This window comes from Temnothorax longispinosus, chromosome 10 (assembly GCF_030848805.1).
Source record: "Temnothorax longispinosus isolate EJ_2023e chromosome 10, Tlon_JGU_v1, whole genome shotgun sequence".
Taxonomy (NCBI): Eukaryota; Metazoa; Arthropoda; class Insecta; order Hymenoptera; family Formicidae; genus Temnothorax; species Temnothorax longispinosus.
In genome coordinates, this window is record NC_092367.1 from 19,031,294 (window position 1) to 19,051,090 (window position 19,797).

The following is a 19,797-nucleotide window of genomic DNA, read 5'->3' on the forward strand; positions in this document are numbered from 1 at the left end:
TATCGACCTATCTTTCCTACGGTCAAAGGATGGCGCATCTGCAACATAGAATTTATAACACCTTCCTGCATCCGAAAGTACTATCAGTTTTATAATTTATTTTTAATGGGATACATAGTTAATAACAATCAGTATTTAAATAATATTAAATAACGTATGTTTTTTTTTTAAACTTAAAAGAAAAAGATTTCTACCTTAAGCTATTTTTAAAATATATAAATATTTTATCAATCTTAACATTTTCTTGTAAATTTTAAGCTGAGCCTTGAAGTTTTCGTTTACATTTAAAATTATATAGTTTGATATTTCTTTTAATTTATTACTTCTTAAATTGTTAATATTTCAGGAGTCAGACTCTTCGACTCTGAAAATTAACAAGATTGATCCGCTTCAGCTCCTTTCGTCCCGATGTCTTGTATCGATTCGAACTTGGAGCTTGCGCTATCTCTTCGTTGTTGAGCGCAGTGATTCGTTCGGGATTCTCATTCTCCGAGAGTTCAGCTGGTGCTTCTGTTGACTCGGCCGATCCACCTGAATCGGCGGGTTTGCCTTTCGGTGGTAGATATTTCTTACCCGGAAGGAAAGGACCGTAAGGCTGATGAAACGAGAATCCAAAATAAGGATCGGCATATATGGGATAGCCAGCGTGGCCAACTCCGACTACAGGGCCACCCTTTAACGCCCCATGAAAATGGTCGTAGGGCAGAAGACTGAATGGGGGGAAACCGTGGAGGGGAATAGTCCCCAGTAGTGGCTTGACCCAAGGGGGCCCATAAGGAGGCGAGTATCCGTTTTTTGTCGTGTTATTCTGATCGCCATTGTCGGTCGGTTCTTCGGTTTGTCTGCTATTAGTATTGCCATTAGTATTGCCATTAGTATTGCCATTATTGTTCCCATTATTGTTACCATTATGGCCACGATTGTAACCATAACCGGGCGGTCCGTAAAAATCGCCATAAGGTCCGCCGTAAGGTCCGCCGTAAGGTCCACCGTAAGGTCCGCCGTAAGGTCCGTGATGATATCCGTTGTGTCCATTTCCATAAGAGTTATTTCCGTTTCTCTGATAGGGTGGTCCGTAGAAGTCACGGTTACCGTATCCTCCATGAGGAAATGGAGAATAGGGATGACCGAAATAAGGCGAGCCGTAACCTCGGTAGTTGGTCCCGTTGTTTTCCTCCGAGCTTGCCTCTTCCGAAGAACCACCTCCATACGGATGATGATGGTGTCCGTAGTGTCCGTACGGTCCGAAACCATGAAAGCCTCCATAAGGTTTATCTAAAAAGGGTCCGTGGGGGAAGGCTGCCTTAGGAAAACCGGCGCCATGATAAGAAGAATGTAGATTGGTGGACGACTCCTGGATATTACCGTTCGGCGAGTCGAGATTATCGTTGGGTTTCGGACTCGCATCAAAATTGTCATTGTTTGCTGAATAATCGTAAGGTTTGTAAAAGTTTGGCTGTTCCTGACGTAAGTAGGAATTATCTCGTAGGGATTCATCGAGTCGTTCGTTTGTTTCAGATCCTTCTAATTTCTCGGAAGAATCCTCGTAAGGCCCATTGAAAGGATAAGAGCGTGGTTCGTAATAGGTGGCTGCGTTTGACGTTTTGTCGACTATGTTATTCAGAATTGAGTATGAATTCAAGTCGTTATTCAGATTGGTAGATTCCGTCAAGGGTGATTGGAAAAACGAACGATTATTGCGGGATTGCACCTCGCCCAAGATGGCCGGCGACAGCACTGAAGCTACATTTTTAGCGAAGTTTGCTAGGATATCCGGACCTGCATTGAAAAAAAACAATTTATTAAAAATAAAGTTCTGAATTTAAAGTGAAATTTTCCTTCCTTCGTTAAGTCTTATATTAATAATCTTTACAAACAGTTTTATAAAAAACTTTCCAATCGTAAACTGTTTTATTTATTGATCAATAATTTACATAATTGCATTTGTTTATGTATCTTTTTGTCCGGATTTTTTAATTCGTATAATAATAATTATGAAAACATATTGTATTGACAAATCCACCTATCAATTGTCTTTTTACTATTAACTGTCCAAAAATGAACACTAAATTGTTTATAATTAATACATTTTAGAAAGAAACATGCTTACTGACTGCGTTTCTTGCTGCCTTTCCATCATTTATTGCGCACCAGAGTGCGATGCAGTATAGCAATATCTGTAAGAAAAAAATTCAGTATTAGATTAAACAGATAGATGCTGTGTTTACACGAAATAATAACAAATTATAACAATAATAAATACTTAAATTTTAATAGCTAATTTTAATAAAAATATATTTAAATATAATCGAAATTATTAACATATAAAATATAACTAAATAAATAATTAATATTATATTAATTTTATTTAATTAATAAATAATAAATAATTTTTTATATGCTATGTTCGGTATCCGATATTTGATATGCATGAAATAATTTAATTATAGCGATGTTCGGTATCCGTGATTTCCCACAAAAAGACGAACTGCGTAACGCACGACGAGTAGCGTGACCGGCGCGATATTTCCCATAGAATTATGTTTTATTTGCCATTGCGTAAGGAGAGACGCGTATGCATGTAAATCTGACGATCAACGCATCGTTCCAGCAGGGTTTTGCAAAATCTCGGTAAAAAGAAGCGCCGGCACACACACACACACATAAGCAAATATCAGTCTTGGATATGCTTATTACCGCGTCTCGTCATGCGAAACTCGATTCTTATAATAATAGAATCGAACCGGTCTGTGTGCGGTCACGCCGATCTGCATTTTTGTGTGGCATACACATTGCGGAAACGCTGTTCGAGCTGCATATGAAATTTTCGGTGAAGTTATACTTTCCGATTGTAACGGTAACATTTGCAAAATAAGTAAAAATTTCTGGCACTAGTCCCTGAGAAAGTAATTAATAAATATTAATTACTCCAAATTTTAATATCTCCAAAAAGGTCTCTAAAGAGAAATTCACTAACAAAACTTGTAATTGGAAATTTCATTCTAATTTATGTAAGATACTCGTATAAGAGAAGGCATTGTTACGTTTGCGTTATGCATGGATGTTTCACCGATTATTACTTACCCGTTATTTTATCAAATACGAAGTTATGAAGGAATAATTTGAAGATATTTTTTAATGTAGATATCGACATAGATGGATAATATGACTTCCGCTGTACACTGTGATATTAATATAAATGCGAAATTTACATCATAGTATACGTGTACTAAATATACGTTATGTTATTTTACTATTAGTATTTTATTTATTTCTATGGAATTTAATCCATCCCAAAAAAGCTCTAAAAATATCTATTAAAATCTATTAAAGGAGGATGCAAAAATATTTTTGCTACAAGATAATGGCACACATATAAGATAAGCAAAAACTGAAATGTTAAAAATGTTGCTGCACAAAAAATAATAACGTATCGTCTATTCAACGAGTGTTAAAAGAAAATTGAATCTCTATTTATGTATTTATTCACGAGATTAATTTTCGCGAGTCACGCGTTCTTGCTTGCACGTGCTTGCTTGCATTTCTCTGCGTAGCATTAGTGAATCATTACTATTGCAATCAGGAATTAGATTGACATCTCTAAATTTTCCGTGTGAAATTACATACCTCGATAATGCGTTTACAATTGTTAAATTTCCATATAATATATTTGTTTCTTGAATCAAACCGGAAATATCTTCAAATTGTGAAATGTACACGATCTACTGAAGTTAAAGTGAATAAAATGAGTCATAAAATTGCAATTTTTTTAACTTTTTAAATACAGGTAATTTAAATATCTGTATACTTTTTTAAAAATATTTTTTAACACTAAACTTGCATATATATTTTTGATATTATAGACATTATAGTAATACGAACATACACATACGTACTCCTCACTAATAAAGTACAAAAATTAAATAGAATGAACCTCCTTATTAGCTCTGTTTCGAAAGCAGAATATATTTTCTTTTATTATAAAATATACCTAACATTTATAACAATTTATAATATACAAATTCTTAAGCTGTTTAAATTATGTGTTACAATACTAAAAGGCGAGTATATCAAGAAAATAAAATATCAATAACATTCTCGTTAATAAATTCAAAAATCTATTCAAAAATCTATTCGGTTGTTACATGTAATCACGCTGAGAATAATTGTGCGACGAATTATTCCTGCCTACTCGATTATAAAAAAGAAATACAAATAGCAAGAAATGCATTTCGACAGACATTCCGCAACTTGACACTTTACACAAATCTTGACACGATGAATTTTTATTATTTACGATGATTTATCGCGCTATCACGGATCGTTACGAAATTGCAATTTTGTTGCTTTTCCCTATACGACTGACGGATTTTATATGCAAGAATACTCACGTGCGACGCGTAATGCATCGTGTGTGCGACTCGAGACGACTAAGGGACAGACATCGTGTCCGATGTCATTTATACTTTCTCTCCTTAAACGCCTTTTACCCTCGATGATGAGTGCTAGGGTGTAAGGGTGGATCATAAAATTATAATCTTCACATCTTTTGATTACACAATAAGCTTTATCAAATTTATAAGTAAAAGATTATATATATGCTTGCAGATTATAGGATCTATAAAATATTACTTCATCCTTCTTTGTATTTATATAAATAATTAAAATAATACTAACATTCTCGAAAGGCATATATTCATGCATTGTTACGTACTGGATATTATAAATTTAATATGGCAATAAATGTAGTAGTATACAAATATAAAATAGTGTGTAAAATATTGTACCGCAAAGTTTTAACTAAAACTTACAAGAATATATTCTTAAATAATGAATATCCACACAATTACGGATAAATTACGCGAAAGCCATCGTGCAATTTTAATTTCGGCATAAATTAACTGAGCGAAAACCACGAACTAATAATACTTCATTCGATCGTTTCTACTTTGTATCATAATGGATATTAGATAATAATATGTTGCAAGATGCAACTTTGCGATGTAGGTGGTTTGACATGCGTTCCTTGTTGAAGAGCTTCATCGTGAGAAGAGAGAGAAGTTCGACTGACTGATGTATGCATTTGATGATTGATAGCGCGGTCGCTCTTAACAATCCGGCAAACTAATAACCGATTTGACTGATCGTGCCGACGATACCGGGGGCGATGACACCGGGTAGATTGTAAATTTGCACGGGTCGAGGTGAAATTCCCATCAGCCGAGTTGCTCGAAAATTCGGTGTAATTATTACTGGCCGTTGAGTGTTGCTCAAAATGTTGAATTGTCTGTCTTGAGGCTGAGCATTAATCCCGGATCCGTATCTCGGATATTTGGCCACCATGCCGCTTACGCTTCCATAGGGAATCCCACCTGTTGAATGAATACATTATATTGATACATTAGTAAAACTATTAGATAGTATTTACAACAGTTGCAATTGAGAATAATACAATAAAACAAGTAATAAATAAATTAAAAGCTTTGAGCATAATTCTTTCATGTAAATAACTTTGATATGTTGATTATAATGTCACGCTGTTTTGTCTTCATTTAACATTTCCGAACGATAAATTAAATGTTTATAACAAATGTAAATTATTTTCACAAATTGTAATTTTAGAATTGTAATTTGATGTTCGTGGTAGCGTAAAAAATTAATTATACATTTGTAGAATTCATCAGACTTTAGTTATAAACTGTAAACATTTATTTTTTACGAACAAGACAAAACAAGTCCTTTAATTAATGTCTTCTATAAATAACTATTCTGCGAAAGAATTTCACGCAACGTTATATGTGATTCAAAAGAATCTCGGAAATATGTAAAGCAGTTTCCTTAATCACTGATGTCTGGAGAATGATCTAACTGTCTGAAGTAAATCTGATGTGATTTAAATAAATAATTTTATATAAATTTGCTATATAATTTATAAAGCAATTACTTTGTAGAAAGCAACTCTGATTTATATTCTAGATAAATAGTGTACATACTGTACATTAAACAAGTGTATATTTATTAATAAATAGTTAAATAAATTAATTTAAGCTATATGTTAATGCGTGGTTGTAACATCCAATATGTTACTGTTCTCGTCGAGTGAAAGGAAGGAAGATTTAGTCATCAATGATCACTAGTGCTGCTTTCTGTTGGAATCCAATCTGAATCATACTCAAAGACAAAGAATAAAAATACTTTACTTAACTTACTTATCCAACAAATATTTAATATATAAATATCTAGTTTAATATGAAAATTATTAAAACACGAGTTGTAAATATTTTTATATAAATTATTTGTTGTCTAAATAAATTAATTTTAATAAATAGAACTAATTAAATTTTAATAATTATTTTATAAAAATATAAAATTATAATTACATAAATCTTCATAAATTATTTTAGGATTTTCTCTGGAATTTTTTAGAAAGAGAGAGTTGAGAAATAGGAGTCTTACTTACCGTACGCCAATCCATTCACCATTTCCACTAACCCTGCGCTGTCTGGTGCTACTGTCGATAATTTTAATAGTGCCACGATTCCAAATAGCAGAGTGACCTGCAAAAAATCACATGTGAAAAATCCTGATCCAGAGACTTGAATGCGTGTTTGAGAATATCTTTATATAACTATGCCAGGAAAATGATACCTACAATATAATTTATTCAGTACGTATGTTACAATGATGTTTCTTTGTTGGCAAAAATGTACATAATACAGAATTTTCTATAATTTTTGTTATTAACTCTTACGTAATAATTTATGAGAAAAATCTATTATTTAGATTAAATTAAATTAATTAAATGGATTCAATTATTCTAAAGCTAAAAGTATTATTGATAAAGTACATTAGTAAAATATTATTTTATGATCTGTATATTTCTCCATAAAGTAAATTACTTAAAAATGATGAGAGTTCGCCGCACGTGCGTATACTGCGTACATTTCTTCAATTATGTAACAATTCGGTGATTTATACAGTAGAAACGATATTTAAGTGATTATTCATGAATTAAACGTATAATTTGTTACGATTGTGTCATCACTATTCAATTAATAAATAAGATTCGTATCGCGTAGGTATATGACCTCGAACTAGTCGCATTAAAATAAATCTTAGGCAATCACCTATAGAAAGTGTATCGTGTTTTGCATGACAGTTTTTCAGATTTTGTTGACAATCTACACTTTGTTGCGCAAACCCGCATCTTTAGATATTGCTAAATATTATGTATTTATTTTTAATGTCCAACCAAACGACGTTAAACAGCATTATTTTTAGTATAACGCTTTTCTACAATAAAAAATATATAATACGATGACACATTTAATATGTTTTTAAAGAATATTGAGCGTGTTTAATTTGTCATCAAGAGCGTCATCAAATCTTAGGTATTATTTTCGCATAAAATTACGAGAAACCTCACATCCTGCGCGCGCGATGTCCCTGTCGATACGACCACCTTCGAGATTACTATAATTTATTTCCGACCACAAAGCGCCTTGGTGTTCACGTACCTTGGCAGGCAGCATGTTTCCAGTGGAACACGACACGTACGAAACGCGTAGGTAAAACTAGAGTACAAAGGCAAGAATCGAATTATATACACGTTGCGGCGTGACGCGCGTTTTAACGTTGGCCAATCGTACAATCAGCGTTCCCTTTCGATCGCGCGCGTTTTATTCCTCCGTCTAGGATTTTATCGGAGCGCGTGCGAGGATATTATTGTGGGGCCCACCTTGTGGCACCTTAACCTTGGAGCACCGCAGCCACCTCTCACATCGGTGCGCTGAGTCTTATATATCCTACATATGCACCAAGGACCGACTTCCTCGGCGGACATTGTTTTCTCTTTGTGCCCGCTCGCGGTTTTAACGATGTTGATGACGCGCGTCCTCGCCGAACGAGAACAAATGTCAACAATGTCCTTTTAGATTAGATGCAGTTAAGTTAATAAATAGGAAGGACATACAAATATAGCTGTAATAACGCGCTCAAGTTTTACTCGTAGGATTTGCCAAAATCGTTCTCGGAAGATCGATGATTAGTAAAAGACGGTATAAAGTTTACAAAGAAGGTGAATTATTGTTTCAGTTTAAGGTCACACTAATATGTAAATAAATTTAATAAAATTTAAAAAATTTATAGCACATTTGTTAAAAAAGTTTTCTATATGACATAAATGTGGATATATCGATCGTACATTATTTAAGTAATACCAATGTAAAATTAATTTTCTGTATTTAATTAATTACCTGCGCATAATCAGTTTTGATTATTTTTTTCATGTGAGGATGCTCACCGAGAAAGCATCTCGCAATTATCTAATATAATACGATTATTATTGTCGCATAATGTGCTTTTATAATGGACATTAGCGCCGCCTACTCAGCGAGAGAAAATGCCTGGAAAGTATCTTGTTGGAAACGAGAGAATCGTGTCAGATAATTGTAATTTAAGTCGATTTAATATTTTTATATTATTACCTATAATCGCGTAGGAACAGCTCGAAAAAAACACATTACATGAAATAATTGAGCATCACACGCGATTTCTTAAGCAAATTGCTTTGTCACTTTAAATGTCAAGGAACAATGTTTTAATGCGAGTGACTTCGCTGTCTTTCATTCGTGGGCTGTCATTAAACTTGAAGTGAAATAATCAAGTTACTTCTCACAAGATTTTTATTTATTAATGTCATTGTCTCTGGACGTTTATCGCGAAAAGGAGAAGCTCGAACTAGAAATCTTGAACTATATATCTGCACGTGTGTAATCTAACAATGACAAATTACTCACGATAAATATATATATTCGTCATGCATGTTTGAACGACTGATACTTCTTTCCTAGTCACCGGTAAGAACCACGTACATTTCCTTTCCGGTACAGAATTCCATTATTGTAAGGTGAGATGGAGTTCTCTTTCTCTCTGCTACATTAACGGTCGTATACGTGACCTAAGTAAAAATGAGTCAATTATGCGTCATCTCGGATAATTTTATGATCAATAGCTTTATATCTGCAGGAACATAATTGTTTTAAAACATTGCATGTAAAAAATAATAGAAACTTAAATAAAATATAGATTCTTTTAAAGAAAACTATTTTTCTTAATTGATATCCTATTTCTATCAAAATAATGTTTGTATTAATCTGTATTAATTGTTAATTATACTATATTCGCGCCATGGTATTTTCGAAAACCCGACGATTTTGAACGGCACTCTCGAAAGCGCGACGCGACGAGCCGTTTTTATACGATCGGCGGCGAAACGCAATGAGTACCTTTGGCTTCTCCGTCGTTAGAGTACAGATGAGTTCTCATTATGAAACTTTTCAGAATAGAATCCGATCGAAATCCATTTTGGAAAGTTCCGTATATAATAGGTATCCTGAACTCCTCAAGGTACTGAGCCCTTCCGCCATCTGCAAGGTCGTACCCATGCAATATGGGACAGGATTATCACGGCAAAAAGCCGTATATTTTTCGGTACAGTAAAAAATAAATACCGAATGCAAGTACATAAGGCGCCGTTGTTATAAGATAATTATCGCCCGTAAATTATACATCGCGACGGAAAGACAATTTCACGCAACATTTGGTAAGGCATTTTCGAAACGTCTGTAATTTTGTAATACATTTAATATATTAACACTTACATCCCGTTACGGCTCGATGCTCTTTATTCCTTAATTTTCTTTTTATAATGCTGTTCTGCTTTTATTGAATATCATGCGATCAAATGCATTTTGGCTAAACTTGACTTCGCATTTATTTAGTTATATATATTATATTAAATTAGTTGTTATATTTCGAGTATTAATTACAATTTTATCCCATAAAAACAAATCAATTTGTACAATAATGTAGAGGCCTCTCTCAGGCTTCTCCTCTGACATAATTATCCTGAGTTTCCCTCGTTAATAGCTGCAGACAGATAACAGTGTTATTATCAATATGTCGCTTATTAAGCTGCACGAAAAGATTATCGCGCTCATGCGATGAAAAATAGATCAAGGGTATCCGCTCTTCAAAGACGGTTTGCGATTACGTATAACAAAGTTAACAATCCAGCAGACTCACGAATCGCAGTGATTGTTATGATGATAAATATTGCTGACAAAGTATTATAATTATAGAAGAGAAAGCAACAAAAAATATCAATTTAATAAAAAACGCGCTTAATCATCCAATAACTATTATAATTACGTATAGAAATAATTGATACAATGCTCGATTAAAAGAGTTTTTAATGAGAGAAAACAGATTTGTTAAATAAGTCCTAAAGCACTATTGTTAAAGATGCAACGAAATATCTAAACATAAACTAAATTATTGTACCGCTATAATTAAGATCAATATATTATAAAATAATTGTTGGAAATTATCACGAAAAATATTCCAAATTATTGGCTTTCTCTTCTGTTCTGCATATAAAATATTGCGTATTATAATATAACATCACACGAATGTCCACGTTTGTATCATTGTATAATTAATTATACACCTTTCGTGGGAAAGAGTTTAATATTGAAATCATCAGCTCAAAGTTCGCGAAAGTGGACGAATCACGTTACCGGTCAGGTCGAAAAAGATAGCGATTATTGCCGGCGCATTGTGAATGAGTAAGCAGAAAATTTCAACTCTTAACGAGGTTTCTTTTTGTTTCGCCAAGCGACAGGAGATATAATTTCTCCGGTGTTTCGCACGATTTCTTCGCGCGCGCGTAGGCCGCGCAACAATTGCGCTGTCGAAAAAAACGGATACGGTGACGCTTTCGAGTGAGGCATTATGCAATCCCCCTCCGTAACATTTATTTAACAAAAGTATTCTAGTCTATATACAACAACGTAATTAGAGGTCGGAAGAAACTATTACAACACCCTCGATTGGATCGCGCTTAATCATCCGCGTCTAAAATGCGCTTTCTCTAAAACAAAGATTAATTAACTAAAATATGCTACGGCAACTACTGCCAACATTAAGAATATTGTGCGTATTCAAACAAACTCGAGTGCAATTGTTCAAAGTTACCTTTGCGCCGCGTCTTCTTTTGCAAACATTTTAAAATTTATAAAAATGCTTGTTTTTATAATCAATTTTTTGGTGCGTTTATGACAATTTCTAATTTCCTGATAAATATGACCGAATTTACTTGTACATTACTATTTATTATAAAATAAAAAGAAATATAAAATAAAGAGCCAAAATTTGTAGTTATCAACAAATTTTTAAATAAACTTCGTATATCAATTTATGATTTTATGGTATAGAAATAAGAAATGTCTCTCTTGTTGTTTATATAATTAAACGAAAAATACGTCGGCCCCAATTATTTACGCTCTACGTAATAGTACAGCTTATGCTCTGGATCCTTTATAAACTTGGCCTGTAATAACGGCTTCCGCTTTTGTTCCACGTCTTCCTTCTTTTCTTTTTCGTTTGCCTCTTTGCTGTTATTTCGCTCCTTCCAGTCTTCAGTTCTCCTATTCGATACATTCTCAGTTCTTTCGTTGGCTCGATTTCTTTCTCGATTCGGTGGAATATTTTGTATCAAGCTGCGTACTGCATAGATCTGAAACCACAAACTTTCATGAATGAACTCTGAATGAGTTTATTGAACGTATAATTATACATGTATTCATACAGTTAATTTTAATTTAAGTCATTTCATACTTAATTTATGACATTGTAAATGATATTACTTTGCGCCTAAAACACGATATTTGTATGAGACATTATTTTTGTATTATATATTTTATAGATTATAGATAAATAACTTGATCTCACGTTTTTAAAGTTTTAATATATTTTATGTTGTAATGCTATATTCTTCGTTCTTGTCCGTTCTTAATTTAAATAAAATGCATTGTCCGAAAAAATATAAGAAAAAATTCGTGCCTTAGTAATCGTAATTTTTTGAAATCCAAGACATAGAGGACATCATATGTCTGGAGCCATATTCGGCCAGCTGAACCGTCCTGTCGTGCGGTGACAAACTTACTTCTGAAGGTATCCCAAAGCCACTGCCGTCATTATCATTCTCATCGTTAACGATCCCGTCGTAAGTGCCAAAATCATTTATCTTCTTAACTTCCTCTTTTTTCATCCCAAAACGTCCGAAAACATCTCTACTTTTATCCTGAGGTTTATCTAATATCACTGATTTTTTAATCTTATCTCCATTAACAAACTTAACTTCATAATTTTCTTCCTTGTCCTCTGGCTTTATTAATTCCTTTTTATTATCTGAATTTTTATTATTATCACCCCGATTATTATTAATCTTTCTGCGTCTCACTTTGATTCTCTTCACCGGCTCTTTTCGAGCAGACATCATACTCGTCTTCATAGAATCGAAGCTCTCTGTTTCGTTTGGATAAGTGGTCTTCGTAACGATTTTCTCTTTCGAGACTCTCGATCGATGCTCGACCGTTCGTGTTTTCGGAGTCGAAGTTTCTGCCTGAAAATTATCAGCTTTGGCTGTTTTAGCTGCTGAAGTCTTATCAGCAAAATCTGATCTATTTGTCGTCTCGTCTTTCTTTGAATATCTTTTTCGAATGGGTATAAAAACTGATTTTTTCGAGCCAAAATCGATGCTCGCCGAAGGCGATGTTGTTGTCGAAGCTTCAGGTTTTCTACGTCGTTTTTTGGTGGGCTTAGTAACAGACTCGGCAGATTCATTATCGAGAGAAATCGTAAAGTTGCTCTTCGATATCCTGCGTCGGCGTTTTTTACGTTGTTCAGTCGCGGAAGGAACTTCCTTCATTCCATTAGATAACTGACTCGCCTGGCTGCTTGTTACTTCTGTCAACAATTCTGGGTCGTCTAAATCACCTTTGTTTAATTTTAGATATTCCACAGGTTCTTCTTCCTTTTCTTCATTAATAATTTCTTCGTTCCCGAGTTTTTTCGAATCAAAACGCGAATTATTTGTCACGTTCTTGTCAACTTGAGAGATTTTTCTTCTTACTTTCTTTCTTCTCGGCGGCTGCGTGATATCTTCGGGCACGAGCATTCCTCTGGAGATTCCTCTACCCGAAGAAGGCGATGATTTCCGCCTGAACGAAGGCGAGTGATTTTCGATCTCTTTTGAAGTTTTTCTTTCGGTTTCATCGTCTTTCTCCAGAAACTTTGTGATAGATCTGCTGATTTCACGCGCGCTGGACGGCTTTGAGCCGCTGGAACTGTATCTGCTGCTGTATTTCGGAAACGGCACGGTACTAGATTCTTGGCTGTCATCAATATTCCTGCGCGAAATATCGCGTCTAGTATTCATCCTGTAAATTTTGGAAGGAACATTATACTTCTCCCAAGGATAAGTGGTACTCCAAGGATAAGTGGGTCTTTCATATCTCCTGGATTCGGATTCTTCTTCGTCTTCATCGTCGAAAAACCGCGCCCTGGCTTTCTTTCGTTCTCTTGCCAATCTGTCTCTCCTTTCCCAAGGATATTCGTATCTGTCAAGATGGTGCAGCCATTTGTATTTGTCTTCTTTATTTTTTTTGTCGGCATGCCAAGGAAATACGTAATCTTCGCTCGTTTCCTCTCTCTCCTCCTCGGGACTGTTCTCCTCACTTTCGTTTTCAAGCTTCGACTTATATCTTGAAAATGGGAAAGGTTTATAGAATGTCGTCGTCTCGGAGTGTTCGTCATTCTCGTCGTTTTCAATCAACGACGGCCGCCTCGGATATGTAAAAAATGTCTGGTCCTTGTTCGAACTTTTCTCTTCCTTCGATGAAAGTTCCTCGGAATTGTTGTTTTCTGAGAATAATTTCGTTGGCGTTTCAACCTGTTCTTCAATTTTCTCGGAAGACTCATTATCCCATGAATTTGCTACATTTCCGGGATCATCAGTTTCTTCCTCCTGTTTCTCTTCGCTGTCTTCGCCATTCATGTTTGCGCGATACTTACTCGATGGCGTTGTCGCTTCCTCGGAAAATGTTTCCGCGTATCCCGGTGGATCAGACTCCAAGTACTGTCGCAAATTCTGGACTTCCTTCGAGCTCCGAGGATTCGTCGTGGAACCGTTCTCGTCGACATTCTCGTGAACCTGATATGTGTTGGTCGTACTTTCCTCCTCGTCCTCCTCGAAGAATTTTTCTTCAGATTCCGTATCGCTCTTTTCGATCTTTTCTACTTCTGGATGGTCGTCCTTTTTATTAAAAATCATTCGTTGTACAGCGGATTCTTCTGCGTGATAAACCTCGGTCGTACCACTTTCTCTATCTTCTATTAATGACATTGCACTTTCGATTCTTGAAATGCTCTCAGTTGAATTGATTATCGTAGAATTGTTCTGCCGACCATTGACTGGTCTCTTCTTCCTTTCGATGCGATTATACCGGGGCTCCTTTCGCCTGCTATCTTCATCCACCGTCTTCGAACTCCTGGTAAACTTTCCGAATCCTCTCGTGTCCCACTTGGGCTTCGAGTACCTAATTCGATCTCTGATCGTGTAGACGATTTTCTGAGGTTCACTCTTCAGGTCGCTGCTCGTTGAGTTTCTTCGTTTCTTCTTATCATTAATCTTCAGGATCGTGGACAAACTGCGATCTTGCACGCTAATTGGTCTACTCTCTTCGATTTCCAAATCCAACGGTTCGGTCGTTACATTTATTTTGTTCGCTGCTTTTTCCATCAATTTTACTGTCAACGTATCATTTCCAACGGCATTCTCGACTTCTATAGATCCATTAACTGTCGTATTTTTATTCTCATTAATCGTAGTTTCAGAAGAATTCTTCGCGATATCATCTGTCGTGCTGCGCTTGTTTATTTTGATAGTACGATGATGAGCGATGATTCGAGGAAAGGTCGGAGATCTTATAAGAGACACTCTGTTCTTAGCCAACGGTCTAGGCTTTCTGTAAATCTGTCGGTGGATTAAATACTTCGGAGGAGGTACCAATCCTCTGATCTCCGATGATTTATTCGTATTATTCATAACGTCAGTAATGTCAGTAACGTCCGGCTTCGACGTACTTTTTTCCTTCGACGTGTCCTCCGCAATTTTTAACGTGTTTTCGCTGCCTGCAGTCACTAGAACCTGCGTGGACGGCGGCAAGGTCGTCATCTCGTAGACCTGGTAAGCGTTTTTCATGTTTCTAATGTTACCCATCACGTCTTCGTATACCTGGTTTTGATAGGAATCGGTTTGATACTTCGGTGATGGCGTAGTGGTGGAGATTTTCGGCTTAGACTTTCGATTTTTCATTCTGCGCATAATGTTGGACAGCCTCGTGCCGCGCACAGTGTGAAAATACGCGTTCCTTCCTCTTCCGGTTTGCGGATCGTGTTTGTAATTGACGCGTATCGATTCAAGGGTCTCGTACGGATGAATTCTGTTTCGCCACTGCTGGCGACTGTTGCGTTCCGGTTTTTTCGAAACTTGAGGCACGACGTACTCATCGTTCTCTTCGGGAAGTACCATGATCTTTGAGGCGAACTTCGTGGGATTTAATTCTGTCGGCGGAGTCGGCTCCTCGACCAGTTTCTCGGCGAACAATGGATTGTCGAGGGGATTCTCGTCGAAGTACTTGGCCTTGAAGCAATTCAGCTTGTCTCCAAGACCACGAAGACGCGGTAGATCCTCTGGCGGACCTCGTTCGGGATCCGGCTCCTCTTTCTCGGGTAGCACTTTGTCCAGATTGGGCTCCACCTCGTCGCACCGCTTGTAAGCGTTTCGAGAATCGTAGAATTCCATTCCGCGTGAGGTCTTCCGTGGTATTATCCCAGGATCGACGACGTATTTCAACGCGGACGCGCTGGGTAAATCCTCGTTGTTATAAAAAGGATACTTCTTCAAATCTATAGCGGCTTCCGTCGTCGTCGAAGATTTTGTATGATCATCTTCAACAAGTTCTTCGACGTAATCGAAGCTGGGAACTTCAACTTCGACTTTTTTATTTTTCTTCGGTGAAGTCTCGTTATCATTCTCGTTAAAACGCGCGGCAATCTCTGTATCGATGACGTCACCGCTGATTTTCGGAGACTCGTTCAATAGTTCTTCGTGATGTTTTTCATTTACTTTGTCCTGCAAGTTTTTTATCAAATGCGTTTCACTTTTGACGTTTCTTTTCTTTTTTGCCAATTCTACAACATCCGTATCGTTTATTCGCTCATTTTGCTTTGCCGATTGGATCAATATTGGTCCTCTCTTATCTATGTTTGAAGTGTCGATTATCGTTTCTCTCGCGTCTTCGACATTCTTCCTTTCACCGTTAGCGACAGTGCTATTTTTGTTCCTGGATGTTTCGCTCTCGTTTCCTCTCGATCTCGCGGGGAATACGAGTTTTATAGCGTCTGGAACATCGGTCAATGTATCGATTGCTCTCGGACTCGACAACTTTCCTTCCGATCTATCAATTACCCTATGAAACGAAGTTTTATCTTGTTGCGCCGATTTATTGTCATTAGTCATACCATTGTTTGCCGCTGCTTTCACATCAATATCCGTAGCGTTACTACCGCCGTCACGAAATTCACCTTCGTCGGATCTTTTTCTCCGGGATCGCGTTCTCCAACTCGCTTCAGGGTTCAAAGGGAAATATTTAAACGGGTTATCTCGCCGTTGATGCTGTTTGCCACCGAGATGAGAATGATGATTGTCATTCTGCTTATTGCCACGGTAATTGGCGTAATTACTCGCCAATGGTAGTGGCGGTGGCAATAGTTTTGTGGTCGGAAATGAATTTTTACGATAGATTGGATACGCCGGTTGAACATGGGCGAAGGGATCGAAACGATACGGTAATTTAACCGGTTGAGAACGATGTTGATTTTGCAATTTGCTTCTCCAGTTAGCTTCCGGAGACGATACACTTTCGGTGGACACGGTCGAACGATTTATCGCCGAAGGATGATCCGTTAAGATGATCGAATAAGCGGCTCGTTGAACCGGCAGCCTTCTCGGAGTAAGATCTTCTGGAAAAAAGATCTTTTTCTCCTTCGGGAAAGACTGGGTTTCTTGCTTATTCTTAATGTAACTCAGCATCTTATTGTACTTTGCGTTCAGTCCATCGCGAATTTTCTTGTTATCATTTTCTTCTTTGGAAGATGATGGAATTTGTTGATCAGGTGACTGAGTGACGGATTTAACAGGTTTCTTATCACGAGACGGTTTTGCAGGAGCCAGGACCTTATATTTGAGCTTATTTCTGGCAACGGCAATGTTGCTGTTGTCGAGAACAGGGCCGAGGAAAGGGTTTACATGGTAATCGGTTATTCGCGCGTAAGCTTCCTGAGTGAAATTGAGTGTCATTACAGCTGGAGTGCTACTGGACACAGTAGCGTCAAGAAGAGTAGTCGAAGATGAGTATTCTACGCCTTCAGGTCTTAACGATGGTACGCTGGTGAACGTTGCAACTGTGGACGTAGTTATCACGTTGTTGATGTAGTCGACCCCGTCGCTTTGTCCAAGTAGATGACGACTGTGCGTTTGAGCGGAGGTTGGACCGAATTCAACCGGATCGGAGAACAAATTTCGCGAACGGAAGCTGCGCGGATCGAGGAATGTCGAGGGCGACGTCACGGTCTCCTCCTTCGTCACTAAAAGATACGGGCCGTGACCGTCAATGGTCGCGACTGCGATCGGCGTTCGCGCTTCCTGTTGCGGATTCATGGTTGTCGAGTTCGATACTAGCGTGGACGCCTCGGTGATCGATGGACCTTGCCTCGCCTTGAAGTAATCCCAGAAGAGCTGACTGTAACTAGGTGTCGTCAGCTCGTCTTGTTGGAACGAAGCTGTTGTAATCGGAGCGACGTAGCTTAGGGTCGTCTCGTCAATGGAGTATATCTGCGAGTACGGAGAATTTGTTACAAAACCGTGGGGACTTGCCGGCGTTTCAACATCAATTGAACTTGCTTTTTCGAATGGAAGCACTGTCGTCTCGTAATTCTCAGGCTGGAGCTTCTTCTTTTGTTTCAATTTGCGTTTCGACGGCTTTGTTCTTTTGCTTACATCATCATTTTTTTCATTTCGCAATTTGGATTTTTTCTTCTTTGTCTTGACAGCTTTATTCTCGTGTTCTAAATTATCTTTAACCTGAGATTTCTCTAATTCCGAGCTATCAACCTTGATATCGTTGCGAAGTTTCGATTCTTGTGCATTTTGATATATTTTCGAACTTCTCTCGGCCTCTTCAGCATCTTTCTCTATGTCCTCTTCCAATTTCTGGATATTATTCTCAGCAACGAATTTGGGATCTATTTCAGATCCTTCCAAGCTATTCCTGTCGTGTCCTATCAGATTATCTTTATCATCTGTCCCCTCAAACTTTCTATTTTCCTGCAAATGATCTTCATAGTCTTCTTCATATTCCTCGAATTCATCGGGCACTAAGTTCTTGTTTTTCCCTTCATTCTTCTTATCGCTTGAAGAATTTTCTCCGCTTTTCTTTCGATCGTGAAGCTTGCGTGCGTATCCTTCGTGAAAATCGGCGTCCCTGACGTGTCCCGCGTGGTCGTACGCCGAATCCTCGTATCCCTCTTCGGTGTAGACCGTATTAACCTTCGAATTGGTAACGACCTCCTTCAATCTGGCCGCGTTACGCCTCTCTTCGTCCGTCTCCGCGCTTTCGATCGCCTGTTGCTGTGGCAATCTCTTCACAACGTGGCTGCCTCGAACTTGAGCGTGCAGCTTCGTCGGCACGAAGTCGAGAGGGATGCCTTTTTCAGGCGGCGGCTTCGCCCAGATTCCAGGAGCTACGTATTTTGGTTGAGTAGGCACGTCTCTAGCCTCTTCATGTTCCGAATATGGTATCAGATGGTCTGGAGACTCTTCTGAGTCGTTGTCATCCGTGTGTTCGTTATACTGATAAGATGGCCGCGCGAATCGATTCAGAAAATTCGTTTCCGAAGAATCGAGTATTTCTTCCGCTTGTACACTCGTTGAAATTGGTAAATAGGTTGTAGAATCTTGATAGATCGATGTCGTAGTGTTCAAGGGCTGCAACCCGGAGTGATCCGTAACATTGTCAACGTCGGAGCCGATGTCGATCGTAGTGGTGATTGCGTAGAGATTCTGACTCGATGATGACACGCCATGGATGCTGACGATCGTCAAAAGAAAAATCACAATTAGATTATAGGTTTCTCGTTGTTGCTCCATTTCTCTGGCTTGTTTTTCGCTTCATAGCACTATCGAGATGAGAAAATATTGTTCAATATGTAATTAACAGTTGCCATTAAAGTACACTTTTCAGTACGCACATCTTATCACAATTATTATGTTGAATAATAGTATTAAAATATTTAGCATTAAAATTCAAATATTAGAAATATATATTACAAAATTATATTATAATATTTGAAAAGAGGTATTATATTAAACACGAATTGTATCAGTTTAAGATCGAATATAGAACGACACTGAATATCGAATTCGCTTCTCGAATATGACAACGAATTGCAGTTTCAGACTCTTCACAGCGGAGGAAGAAAACACACTGTTACGTTACTCGGCTTGCGGAGAACGCGGATTCTATGGACGGCAGGTGACGCTTATCAATTTGCGTTCGTCGCGACAAAGGAGAGAAAATCGCGTTTTACGCACGAGCCGTCGACGTGATTTCTAATCATCTTTGATCGAGGTCTTTCATCAAACTGACCGGCGCTACGGGCCGCATGGCCTAATTTATATTTTCCAGCCATCTGCGAAAGGCGAGGTAGGGTGAAAAACGTTGGAACAACTAGAGACCCTGCTCCGCGAAGCGTGCAGATCCGATCGTTCAACGATTCTGTCACTCTCGATTGGATTCGTTCGCCAGGCCGTTTCACCCAGACGCCTCTCTT

General features: G+C 37.6%; 3 protein-coding genes across 3 annotated transcripts; all 3 read right to left on the bottom strand.

Moving 5' to 3' along the window:
* Positions 1-106: 106 nt before the first annotated feature.
* On the bottom strand, positions 107-4,523 carry LOC139820768 (uncharacterized). Its single transcript, XM_071791280.1, has 3 exons — positions 4,392-4,523; positions 2,111-2,177; positions 107-1,779 (listed from the first exon to the last, which is right to left on the bottom strand). Exons 1-3 carry the CDS (start codon positions 4,407-4,409, stop codon positions 350-352), a joined length of 1,515 nt encoding a protein of 504 aa, XP_071647381.1. The 5' UTR covers positions 4,410-4,523; the 3' UTR covers positions 107-349.
* Positions 4,524-4,616: 93 nt separating this feature from the next.
* On the bottom strand, positions 4,617-7,770 carry LOC139820769 (uncharacterized). Its single transcript, XM_071791281.1, has 3 exons — positions 7,518-7,770; positions 6,461-6,557; positions 4,617-5,372 (listed from the first exon to the last, which is right to left on the bottom strand). Exons 1-3 carry the CDS (start codon positions 7,530-7,532, stop codon positions 5,125-5,127), a joined length of 360 nt encoding a protein of 119 aa, XP_071647382.1. The 5' UTR covers positions 7,533-7,770; the 3' UTR covers positions 4,617-5,124.
* Positions 7,771-9,677: 1,907 nt separating this feature from the next.
* Positions 9,678-19,114, bottom strand: LOC139820582 (uncharacterized). The gene is made up of 2 exons (XM_071790951.1): positions 12,008-19,114; positions 9,678-11,578 (listed from the first exon to the last, which is right to left on the bottom strand). Exons 1-2 carry the CDS (start codon positions 19,112-19,114, stop codon positions 11,336-11,338), a joined length of 7,350 nt encoding a protein of 2,449 aa, XP_071647052.1. The 3' UTR covers positions 9,678-11,335.
* Positions 19,115-19,797: the final 683 nt, after the last annotated feature.